General features: G+C 42.4%; 1 protein-coding gene across 2 annotated transcripts in view; it reads right to left on the bottom strand.

Annotated features, from left to right (window-relative positions):
* dnaaf5 (dynein axonemal assembly factor 5) overlaps window positions 1–12801 on the bottom strand; it is an 89232-nt gene that overhangs the window by 24396 nt on the left and 52035 nt on the right. For both annotated transcript variants that reach the window (XM_078418105.1, XM_078418106.1), the window contains exon 8: window positions 5240–5408. In XM_078418105.1, coding sequence (XP_078274231.1) covers window positions 5240–5408 — 169 coding nt within the window. The remainder of the gene's footprint in view (window positions 1–5239; window positions 5409–12801) is intronic.

Below are 12801 nucleotides of genomic sequence, written 5' to 3'. Positions count from 1 at the left end.
TAGTACTGCATACTAATCCATCAAAATGTCCGGGTGCAGGGTCTTGGCCTGAAACATCGACCACTCCTTTGCCTCCACAGATTCTGCTTGACTGACTAAGTATTTCCAGCAGTTTGCTTTTGCTCCAAAATTATCTGTCACACTAAACCACAGATCTGAATATCTTGAGCAAAACACAAAGGTGCTGGAAAAAAAGGGTGGCACAGTGGCACAGCGGTATTGCTGCCTTACAATGCCAGAGACCCAGTTTCAATCCTGACCATGGGTGCTGTCTGTACGGAGTTTATACTTCCACCCTGTGACCATGTGGGTTTTCTCTGGGTGCTCCTGCTTCTTCCCACACTCCAAAGGCGTACAGGTTTGTGGGTTAATTGACATTGGTAAAAAGTGTCCCTAGTGTGTAGGATAGTGCTCGTGTACAGGAATCGCTGTTCGATACAGACTCAGTGGGCTGAAGGGCCTGTTTCCATGCTGTATCTCTAAACTAAATCAGTAGGTCAGGCAGCATCTGTGGAGGGAAGGGACAGGTGATGTTTCAGATCGGGACCCTTTTTCAGACTGATTGTAGTATATTGTCATGCATGGTGTAACTGCTAAATATTCTGTTGTAGCACAATGCAAGATTTCAAAAAAATGCTAATTTTGTGATACAAGACTGTGGCTTTACTCCGATTGAGGGTGTGCCTTGCACGAGGGATAGTCTCATTAAAACAATGATCAAACTAGCCCTTCCCTTAGAGCTTTACGTTTGCTCCATCAAAACCTGCTAAAAACCCAAACATTAACCTACCCTTGTAATAAAAAGGAACAGCAATGCTGGTTTATACCAAAGATAGACACAAAATGCTGGAGCAACTCAGCAGGTCAGGTAGCATCTCTGGAGAACATGGATAGGTGACATTTCAGGTCGGGACCCTTCTTCAGACTGATTGTGGGGATGAGGGGAAATGGAACTAGAAGCGAGAGAAAAAAAGCTGGACAAATCGGGGCCAGCAACATGTTCCCCGACAGGCTTAATCTACCCTTTCTTTTTCGGATGAATATACATTCAAGATGTTCTGCTTGTTTATATTTTGTAGCTTTTCGTGTAATATTCTGTAGAAAGGGGAAAATAACCAAATTGCTGTATGGATCAAACACTTCAGGCAAATTGACAACGTACTTTGACATTTCCACGAAAAAAAAGTCTGAACATTTAATTATGGTTCATGTTTTGGCCAGGATTTTCCACGATTAGTAAGGGTGAGGCAGCCATCATTCACTGTTATTACTGGGTAAGGCAGACAAGACCTTCTGAAGTACTCTTGGGCAAAGTTGAACATTACAATCTGTGTATGCACTCAGAACTATAGGTTACACAACTGTAACACCCTCAGAAAGATTCAACGTTGGAATCTAGACGCCGTTACATTTCCAACTTCATGAAGTTGGGTATTAACTCATGGGTTGCAGACCAAACATGTCAGAAACCGTTAGCACTGACTTTAGATATACAATGTGAAAACAGGCCCTTTGGCCGACCGAATCTGCGCCGACCAGCGATCACCCCGTAAACTAACACTATCCTACACAATAGGGACAATTTACAAATTTAACAAAACCAATTAACCTACAAACCTACAAACCTGTACGTCTTTGGAGTGTGGAAGGAAACTGGAGCACCTGGATAAAACCCACACGGTTATGGGGAGAATGTATACACTCTGTACAGACAACACCCATAGTTAGGATTGAACCTGGGTCTTTGGTGCTGTAAGGCAGCAGCTCTACTGCTACGCCACTGTGCTCCCCCTAACAAGACACAATCCTCTGCGCTCTGCGGCGAGATAAGTAGATATTTGCCAAACAACCTCTCTGACTCTGACAATTTAATTTTACAATTGTTAATTTTTTTCCCCTTCAAAAAGTTAATCAAGTGGAGGAGATTTTTTTCTTAGTCCCCTGCATCTCTCTCTCTCAGAACCAACCACATCTTTCCCACCAGTTACATTGCTTTCTGTACTTCCTGTTTATATTGGAGACGAAAGAAACTGCAGGTGCTGGTTAACGAGGGAAAAAACAAAGTGCTGCAATAATTCAGCAGGTCAGGCAGCACCTCTGAAGGACAGGGCTGGCGATGTTTCGGGTCACAATGTCACCTATCCATGTTCTCCAGAGATGCTGCTTGACCTGCTGAGTTACTTCAGCACTTTGTGTCTTTGTTTAATTTAGGTTATCTGGTTTAGACGCTGTACTTTTTAGCAAGGATTTGTTTAAAAGCCTTATTATTTTTCATCCTTCAGGAAGACACATCGCATCCACTGTAGAAAGCACTTAACTGAACGGATATCAGATTAGACCACTTAAAGAACTTTGTGGATGGCCGTCAGAAAGGTAATGGTGAATGGCCTTCCTTAACCAGTATCTGCAGTACACAAGTCATTTAAGGCAAGTAGTAGCAATTCACAGTAGAAACAAAGAACTGCAGATGTTGATTTCTACCAAAGATAGACACAAAGTGCTGGAGTAACTCAGCAGGTCAGGCAGCATCTCTGGAGAAGACACCAAGCTCCAGAGATGATGCCTGATCCGCCGAGTTACTCCAGCACTTTGTGTCTATCTTTGATAGCAATTCATAATGCTCTTTTTGAGAAAGAAGGAAAGGAATGACCAATTTAATGACTAATATTTGAAACTTTGCAATTGCCTGAAAAACTCTTTTCTCAGCTAGCAATGAATGCTTCATAAGAAATGGTTTAAAAGTCATAGTTGTTTTAAAAACATGGCTTCCCACACAGTACAAATAGGGTCCATGAGTTATCTGGGACCAAGCATTAACAACAAAAAAACAAGCAACACAGGAAAAGTTACAGTTGCTGCCTAGAAATAAAAGTTTTTTTTACCATTTTATGTCAGGATAGATTAACCAGCCTGTGTTAAGGCAATCCGATTGATCATTCCAAATGAGGTTACAACCACAGCACTGAACAATGTAAAGGGGAAGTACCTGGGGAGGGGATGGTTTGGATGGGAAGGGATGAGTGAACCAGGGAGTTACGGAGGGAATGGTCTCTGTGGAAAACGGAAAGGGGTGGAGATGGGAAGATGTGACGAGTGGTAGGCAGCCAGTTGACTGCCGCTGGGTTTATTGCAACCTTGGATACAAAGACAGTGCAAAAACTACATAGAAAAATTATTCCAGACTGCAGGGAATAAGGTTTGCTTGCAGCAACCATTGCAATAAACCTACTTGGATTACATCAAAGTTCAAGCTCTGATATGGGTTTCCTACAAGACAGCAGCAGACTAGAAAACTCCATGCCTCTGGTGCTGCTGCCAATCAATTTTATGATCAAATTAAAATTCAATTGAATATTTTAAACGGCAAATTACGTACCTTTAGAAAGGAGATGAGAAGGAATTTCTTTAGTCTGAGGGTGGTGAATCTGTGGAATTCATTGCCACAAACGGCTGTGGATGTTTTTATAGGCGGAGATTTTTTTGTTTTTTTAGGTTTCGTTTTAGATACAGAGCGGAAACAGGCCTTTCAGCCCACGGGGTCCGTGCCGACCAGCGATCCCCGCATATAAACACTATCCTACACCCACTAGGGACAATTTTTATATTTACCAAGCCAATTAACCTACATACCTGTAGATCTTTAGAGTGTGGGAGGAAACCGAAGATCTCAGCGGAAGCCCACGCAGGTCACGGGGAGAACGTACAAACACCGTACAGACAGCACCCATAGGCAGGATCGAACCCGGTTTTCCAGCGTTGCATTCGCTGTAAGGCAGCAACTCTACCACTGTGCCACCGTGCCACCATTTTCTTCCTTGTAATCTCCAAGCATCTGTCAATCTTGAGCAGATTCTTGATTAGTATGGGTGTCAGGGGTTATGGGGAGAAAGCAAAAGGATGGAGAGGGAAAGATAGATCAGCCATGATTGAATGGCAGTGTAGAATGGCCTAATTCTGCTCCTATAACATACATTTAAGACACATTCCAAATGACTTGGATAGCCACTAGGCAGAGGTACTGCATCTTTGAAAAATCTCAGAATTTCATCCAATTTTGAGACTCTAAATACATCCCTATCTATGTTTCTGAACTACTGGATTTTAAATTATGCATTTTGTTGCACTGCTGTTGTAATCTCACACTTGTTAGCAATATAAAAAAACCTGAAGAGATTAAAAAAAATTACAAGGAAGAAAAATCTATAAACAGAGCAACCTCTCATTTTAAATGCCTTTATTACAACAGTACATTCACACTCACTGATCAAATTTGAACAGGTTTATTCAAGTGGAAAACATGAACCTTTCTGTTGTACTAGGATCAAACCAAACATGTGTGTCAAGAATTGTTCTGTTGAAAGAACTGAAAAATAAAGCTTAATTCAACACTTGAGCGTTGTTTAAAAGAAGTTTATTATTCTGGTGAAAAAGATATTGGAATAGAGTGGCTTTTGTTATTTACCATGAAAGAAGTAGAATCGATAGATAAATACAGGGCATTTGAATGACCACACATTTGGTCTCGTAAGCATAGTGCGCTCATTACTGAACTGAATATCAAACGGAACACATCTGAATGGGACATTTCTGGACCCATTATGTATCACGTGCAGGTAGAGGAGATTAGTTTAACCCGGCATCATGTTTGGCATGGACATTGTGGGCCGAAGGGCCTGTTCCTGTGCTGTACTATTTCATGTTCAATGTTCTATGATGGTCATTTATGCCAGAAAAGTGAAGAGTGGAGCTGGCCAAATACAACATAAAGCTTAAGCAAATAAGAAAGTATTGGAGGAACTCAGGAAGTTAGACAGCATCTGTAAACGGAACGGATAGGCGACATTTCAGGTTGGGAACCTTCTTCAGAGTCTGAAGAAGCTTCCTGCCCCCCAACTCAGAATTTATCTCTTCCCTGCACAGATGCTGCCTGATCCACAGAGTTCCTCCAGTACTTTGTATTTTGCTCAAGATTCCAGCAAATGCAGTTCCTTGTAAGTACAAAATAAAGCTTGCTCCTGCCCTCCCATAACAGATGATTGGAAATATGAATACTTGTAAGAAACACAATACAAATTCTGCAGAAAGTGTTTGAAATGTCAAGAGTTTGAAAATTCTTATAGTCCAAGGAGTCACAAAACTTCAGTCAATGTAATGGAGATCATAAAATAAAACAGAAATTCAGGAACAAGATGTCAGACAACTTTAAATATGAATAGGGCATGGAATTTATCTTCCTTACCTGACTGAGTGATAATTGTTTCAAATTGCAGGTGCTGTATAGAGTATTTGGTCCACTCATGCTGAGTGTCAGCCACCCATTCAATCAGTTGCCGTATATGTAGTCTATAAAGGTCCAAAGAGTTTTCAAGGTCTTCTGCTGCAGCAAGTGAAGCTACGGTCTTCTCTACCTGCAAACAATTCATTATGAATCATGTTAGAGACGGACCTCTCAATATGGTGGCATGGAAAATTAGCCATATGTAGGCTGTTAGTTGCAAGCATACTGGTGCAGTTGTTATTTTCAGAGCAAACGGATTATTTGTTCCGAGCAAATTACCCAGACCTGATGGATTGCAGTGTTGCAACAACACCAAAGTTCCTTTGGAGACACAAAGAAATGCAGGTGCTGGTTTACAAAAAAAGCAACAAAGTGCAAGAGTAACTCAGCAGGTCAGGCAACATCTCATTGGTACTTTCTTGCCACATGTACCCAGGTACAGCGAGATTCTTTTTTTCACATACTATTCAGGAAAATCATACTATACACGAGTACAATCGTACCCAAGTACAAGAGGATAAGAATAGTAGATTATACTGAGGCAGTACACAAGAGTCATGTTTCTGGCACCAACGTGTATCCTTCCAGTTTCAGTTCTTAAAAATATAGAGTCTTAACCTGGCCTTAAAGACCAGTTGTTCTGCATTCCACCCAAAAAGCAATTCTCTGTGTTGAATGGTACTCAGCCAGAGATTCCCAGTGTGGGGATAGAGACACAAGGGGCTGCTGATGCTGTCTACAAACTGGAGAACATGGACATTTCCTTTGGACAGAGAGAGTCCAAAGTTCATTTGGTTTTAGTTGTACAGTCAACATAGTCGAGTTTGCAATTCAATGTTGAATCAGATCAAATTTATAATTGGAGAGGAACAGTATGGCAGGAAGGCATAACATGAAAACAAACCACAAACCTTGAGATACAATTTTCTCAGAAAAAAATGAAAACACAATGGAGAGAAAGCATTCAGCAGGTACAAGTAATTAGATTCCAAATGATATGCCCTGCTTCAGAGAATCAGAGAAATACAAATAGATGCCCTTAGATATTCAAAGGGCAACTAGATCGCAACACATGCAAAAGAATAATTTACAGAGCTTCAGGGAAAGAGAAGTGTAGCATTAATTGTTGTCTTTCCCAAAGAGCTGGCTCAGGTATGATAGGTTAAATGGCATCTTTCTAAGACTTCATGTTAAGCAATTAGCAGGACATTCATTCACTGGATTACAGACAATAGGTACAGGAGTAGGCCATTTGGCCCTTCAAGCCAGCACTGCCATTCAATGTGATCATGGTTGATCATTCACAATCAGTACCCCGTTCCTGCCTTCTCCCCATACCCCCTGACTCCGCTATCTTTAAGAGCTCTATCTAGCTCTCTCTTGAAAGCATCCAGAGAATTGGCCTCCTGAGGTAGAGAATTCCACAGATTTACAACTCTCGGACTGAAAAAGTTTTTCTTCATCTCCGTTCTAAATGGCCTACCCCTTATTCTTAAACTGTGGCCCCTGGTTCTGGACTCCCCCAACATTGGGAACATGTTTCCTGCCTCTAATGTGTCCAATCCCTTAATAATCTTATATGTTTCAATAAGATCCCCTCTCATCCTTCAAAATTCCAGCGTATCCAAGCCTAGTCGCTCCAGTCTTTCAACATACGACAGTCCTGCCATTCCGGGAATTAACCTAGTGAATCTACGCTGCACGCCCTCAATAGCAAGAATATCCTTCCTCAAATTTGGAGACCAAAACTGCACACAGTACTCCAGGTGCGGTCTCGCTAGGGCCCTGTACAACTGCAGAAGGACCTCTTTGCTCCTGTACTCAACTCCTCTTGTTATGAAGGCCAACATGCCATTAGCTTTCTTCACTGCCTGCTGTACCTGCATGCTAACTTTAAGTGAATGATGAACAAGGACACCCAGATCTCTTTGTACTTCCCCATTTCCTAACTTGACACCATTCAGATAATAATCTGCCTTCTTGTTCTTTCCACCGAAGTGGATAACCTCACATTTATCTACATTAAACTGCATCTGCCATGCATCTGCCCACTCACACAACCTGTCCAAGTCACCCTGCATCTTCATAGCATCCTCCTCACAGTTCACACTGCCACCCAACTTTGTGTCATCCACAAATTTGCTAATGTTACTTTTAATCCCTTCATCTAAGTCATTAATGTATATATCCATCTTCCGTGCATACCTTTCCAGTCAAAACAAACGGTCGTTAAATCTAGTTGATAGACAGCTTGGAGCATTACACCGATCAGACTTAACCCGCATATCGAATTTTAAGTGTAAACTTTCAATATTACCATACAAGGAGAAATTCAGTTTTCATTATGTAGACCAGCCACAATCAAGGCGTTTAAAAAAAAAAGAACTTCATGTAACTTTCCATAGCATGCAACACACAGATGTGACAGGTACCATATTGCGACATGAAGCATAAAACTCCCTTAGTTCTTTCAGTAATGTGTTTTAACTCTGAATCTCGTAATGATCACCAACTACTGCACCAACGTAATGCTCCCGTTTCCCAGACCATCCATCCTTGCAGCTTTTCAGAGACAGATTGGCAATTTGTGCCTAATTACGGGAAGTTTCGTGCTGTGGCCTGAGTCCCATTGGGAAACGGATGGAGACTGCCCAAATTTATTTCACCTACAACTCTTTATAACGGGTTCAGAGAACAGAGTCCCATCTCATCATTATAGGCTAAATTCAAACTGGTGCAAAGAGACTGCCATTTGTGCTTCCAAAATCTACAGATAGTCACGCTTTATATAACTCAGTTCTACATAGGATTAAAACATTCAGTGATTAAAACATTCAGTGTAGTTCTACTTAAAATTAAATCATAAGCCAGCACTCCTTACACAACATCAATTCCTTAGCTGCACCAACATGTGCTAGCCTTTCAACGTTGCCCTCTGACTTAGAAAGTTGTGCGTTCTCCATATCCAGCGGTCAGCCCAAACAAAACCAAGATGGTATTTCCAGTGCGGAACTGAGGGAATGCTAAGTGTCTTCTTGCAGATGAGAATAAATTGAGATGCTATTTATTCTCTCACATCCCACAACATTATTTTGAAGAACAAGACATTACCTCAACCAGTGGTAATTGCTGAACCAACTTCATCCAGGTTGTGTGGTAAGAAGGAACTGCAGATGCAGGTTTCCACCGAAGATCAAAACAAAATACTGGAGTAACTCAGCGGGTCAGGCAGCATCTCTGCAGAAAAAGAATTGGTGCTGTCACTTATTCCTTTTCTCCAGAGATGCTGCCTGACCTTAACTCCCCCTCCCATTGACCTTTCTGTCCTGGGCCTCCTCCATTGTCAGTGGAGGCCCAGCGCAAATTGGAGGAATAGCACCTCATATTTCGCTTGGGCAGCTTACACCCCAGTAGTATGAACATTGACTTCTCTAACTTCAAGTAACCATTGCTTTCCCTCTCTCTCCATCCCTCCCCCTTCCCTGTTCTGCGACCAGTCTTACTGTCTCCGACTTCATTTTATCTCTGTTTGCTTTGTTGCTACCTTCTCCCGGCTAACAATGATCTATTCTACATTTTAATTGATCTCCAATCCCTTCGTCTTGTTTTCACACCTTAGACTTCCTTATCTATGTATCTCCCTCTCCCCTGACATCAGGCTGAAGAAGGGTTTCGACCCAAAACATTACCAATTCCTTCTCTCCAGAGATGCTGCTTGTCCCGCTGAGTTACTCCAGCATTTTGTTCTATCTTCGGTTTAAACCAGCATCTGCAGTTCCTTCATACACATGCTGCCTGACCCGCTGAGTTACTCCAGCATTTTGTGTCTCTTTTCATCCAGGCTGGTTACCTGGTCATTATTAAACTGCTATATGTGGAACCATATATCCCCTATATATCGGCGAGACCAAGCGCAAACTGGACAACCGTTTCGCTGAACACCTACACTCAGTCCACCTTGACCTACATGATCTCCCATTTGCTAAACATTTTATCTCCTCTTCCCATTCCCATACTGACCTTTCTGTCCTGGGCCTCCTACACTGTCCGAATGAGCACATGCAAATTGGAGGAACAGCACCTCATATAGCCGACAACCCAGTGGTATGAATATTGAGTTATCTAATTTCAAGTAACCCTTGCATTCCCTCCATCTGTGTCCCTCCCCCACCCTTGTCATCCTACTAGTTCCACTGTATGCATCCATATATACCCTCGTTATCACCTCTTCCACAGCCAACAAAGGACCATTGTGGGCTCCACCTTTCCTTGGTCATCGGTGCCAGCTCTGATTTGTTCTGAACCTTTTCATACTTCTAGTATCCCTCTCCCCTAACTCCCAGTCTGAAGAAGGGTCTCAACCCAAAATATCACCTGTTTCCTTTTCTCCAGGGATGTTGCCTGACCTGCTGAGTTACTCCAGCATTTGTGTCTGTCTTTGGTCTAAATCAGCATCTGCTGTAGTTCCTTCCTACATGTATGTAGAACCTTGCCGTGTGCAATGCACTAGTAAGCTTTTCTGTTTCTCTGTTTTACAATAGTGATTGGACTTCAAAAGCATATCATTGACTGAGGAGGTTGGACTGAGAGGTTGTGAAAGCTATCATATCAATCTCACATCTTTATTATTAATTATAGAGAAAGTTTGCAACTGCAAAATCAGTTCTGGCCTGGTGTGGATGGAGGAAATGAAAATTCTGAGAGGCATAGATAGGGTCAATAGTAAGAACCTTTTCTCCCAAGAATGGAAATGTCAAATACAAGAGGGCATTGCTTTAAAGTAACAGGAGCAACGTTCAAAAGATTGCAGGGCAAAGATTTTTTAAATGAAGGGTGGTTTAAAAGAATACACTGCCAGGGTGATGGTGGAGGCAGATATGAAAATGGCATTTGAGAGGTTTTTGGAAAGGCACGTGGATATGCGGGGAATGGAGGGATATGGATCATGTGGCGGCACGGTAGCGCAGCGGTAGAGTTGCTGCTTTACAGCGAATGCAGCGCCGGAGACTCAGGTTCGATCCTGACTACGGGTGCTGCACTGTAAGGAGTTTGTACGTTCTCCCCGTGACCTGCGTGAGTTTTCTCCGAGATCTTCGGTTTCCTCCCACACTCCAAAGACGTAGGGGTCTCGACCCGAAACGTCACCCATTCCTTCTCTCCCGAGATGCTGCCTGACCTGCTGAGTTACTCCAGCATTTTGTGAATATACAGGTATGTAGGTTAATTGGCTGGGTAAAATGTAAAAATTGTCCCTAGTGGGTGTAGGATAGTGTTAATGTATGGGGATCGCTGGGCGGCACGGACTTGGTGGGCCGAAAAGGCCTGTTTCCGGCTGTATATATATGATATGATATGATATGTGGCGATAGATCAGGGTTAGTCTTGGCATCATGTTCGGCACAGACATTGTGGGCCGAAGGGCATGTTCCTGTGCTCTACAGTTCTATGGCAAAGATAGACACAAAATGCTGGAGTAACTCAACGGGACAGGCAGCATCTCTGGAAGAAGGAATGTGTGACATTTTGGGTCGAGATTCTTCTTCAGACACCCATTCCTTCTCTCCAGAGATGTACCTGTCCCGCTGAGTTACTCTAGCATTTTGTGTCTATCTTCAGTGTAAACCAGCATCTGCAGTTCCTTCCTATACATTCTACAGTTCTATGTAGAAGCAGGAGAGAATTAAGCTGTGGATCCAAGGCATCCTGTAATACAAATGGAGATTGCTCCATACCTGCTTCACATGGGACACCAATGGCTTTTCATAACATTTTACCAGTTAAATTCAAGGCCTGGTTCTGAGGTTTAAGCAAATTATTTTTGGCACAACACAAAATATTTCACCTGAGAATGTTATCATGTGAATATTGACACTACAAAGGCAATTCAGCATCTGAACAATTAAGGCAAAAAAGTCATTCTCTTTATTAAATAATCAGTCAAGGGTTTTGCATGAATAGGCACTTTGGTTCAACACTTCAAAAAGGACATATAGCTTTTCAGAGATTTCAAAGACATTGATGCATGATACAACTATAGAACAACCTACCCTGTTCAAAACGCAGGAAGTGAAAATTGTTCCCAGTATGAGTTCCAAAGTTCTCACAACAAGTGAAACAAATGAATGACCAAAGATAGACACAAAATACTGGAGTACCTCGGCGGGTCAGGCAGCATCTCTGGAGAAAAGGAATACGTGACATTTCAGGTCGAGACCCTTCTTCAGACTGAGAGTCAGGGGAGAGAGGAACTAGAGGTATGAAAGGGTACAAAGAACAAATGAATGAAAGGTATGAAAAGAGCAAATCAAAGCCAGCACCGGTGATCAAGGTAAGGTGGAACCCACAATGGTCCTTTGTTGGCTGTGGAAAAAGTGATAACGAGGGGATACGAACAGTGAAACGAAGCAAGCCGACAGTGAAATTTCTATGGTGGGGGAGGGATGGAGAGAGAGAGAGGAAAGGCAAGGGTTACTTGAAAGTAGAGAAATCAATATTCTTAGTGCTGGGTTGTAGGCTGCCCAAGCGAAATACGAGATGCTATTCGTCAATTTGCGTTGGTTTATGACCGATGACCGCTTGGGTGGCAACCTCACAAGTGAGCTGCATGATGTGGCAGCAGGATAAAGGTTAAAGCATACTGGTCAATAAATGGAAAACTAGTAGACGTGGAGTCCAGTCTCTTTACCACAAGGAAGGAAAGAACATTGGACTGGTGCCTCTGTCACTCTAGCAGACTACATCTGTATTTGTTGGCATTCAAGGCCTCTGGGTAATTGCAATGTGCATCGCGCAAGTAGATACCAGCAAAGGACAGAAAATAAAGTTTTATTTATGTTTTTGCCCCTGCTCCAGGGTACCCACGAGAGGCAATTTGATCACAGAAACAGGGCAGCCGGTGGTGCAGCAGTAGAATTGTGCCTTACAGCGCCAGAGACCCGGGTTCGATCCTGACTACGGGTAGTTTGAGCAGAGTTTGTACGCTTTCCCCTTGACCTGCATGGTTTTTCGCTGGGATCTCCAGTTTCCTCCCACACTTCAAATATGTATGGGTTTGTAGGTTAATTGGCTTGGTATAATTGTAAATTGTCCCTAGTGTGTGTAGGATAGTGTTAGTGTCTGGATATCGCTGGTCGACGCAGAAGGGCCTGTTTCCACACTATATCTCTAAATTAAAAACGAAACACTAAGACACACATGTGCACACACACACACAGAGTTTCAACTCATAGGAAAATTCTGATTCATTCTGTCCGTCCTTTAATCAGATCAGGAAATGGAACAAGTTGAAAATAGCTGCAGCTTTTTATTTCCCCTCTAAAAAAAGTAAATGGAAACTGGACATGTCTTTTGCTTCATTTTTAAAAAAAAATTAGCCTTTAGAGTGAGCGGCGACAGTTACGGCTCAGAATCAGAGAACAGGGGTTGCTTGCTGAAATATTTCCAATGACTTCACACAAATGCATTAATTAGATTAGAACACAGCACATAATATTCTCAGACAAAGACGCTCAGAAAAACCCCCC

This window comes from Rhinoraja longicauda, chromosome 21 (genome assembly GCF_053455715.1).
Source record: "Rhinoraja longicauda isolate Sanriku21f chromosome 21, sRhiLon1.1, whole genome shotgun sequence".
In the NCBI taxonomy this organism is placed as follows: domain Eukaryota; kingdom Metazoa; phylum Chordata; class Chondrichthyes; order Rajiformes; family Arhynchobatidae; genus Rhinoraja; species Rhinoraja longicauda.
This window is presented reverse-complemented; position numbering and strand designations above follow the sequence as displayed.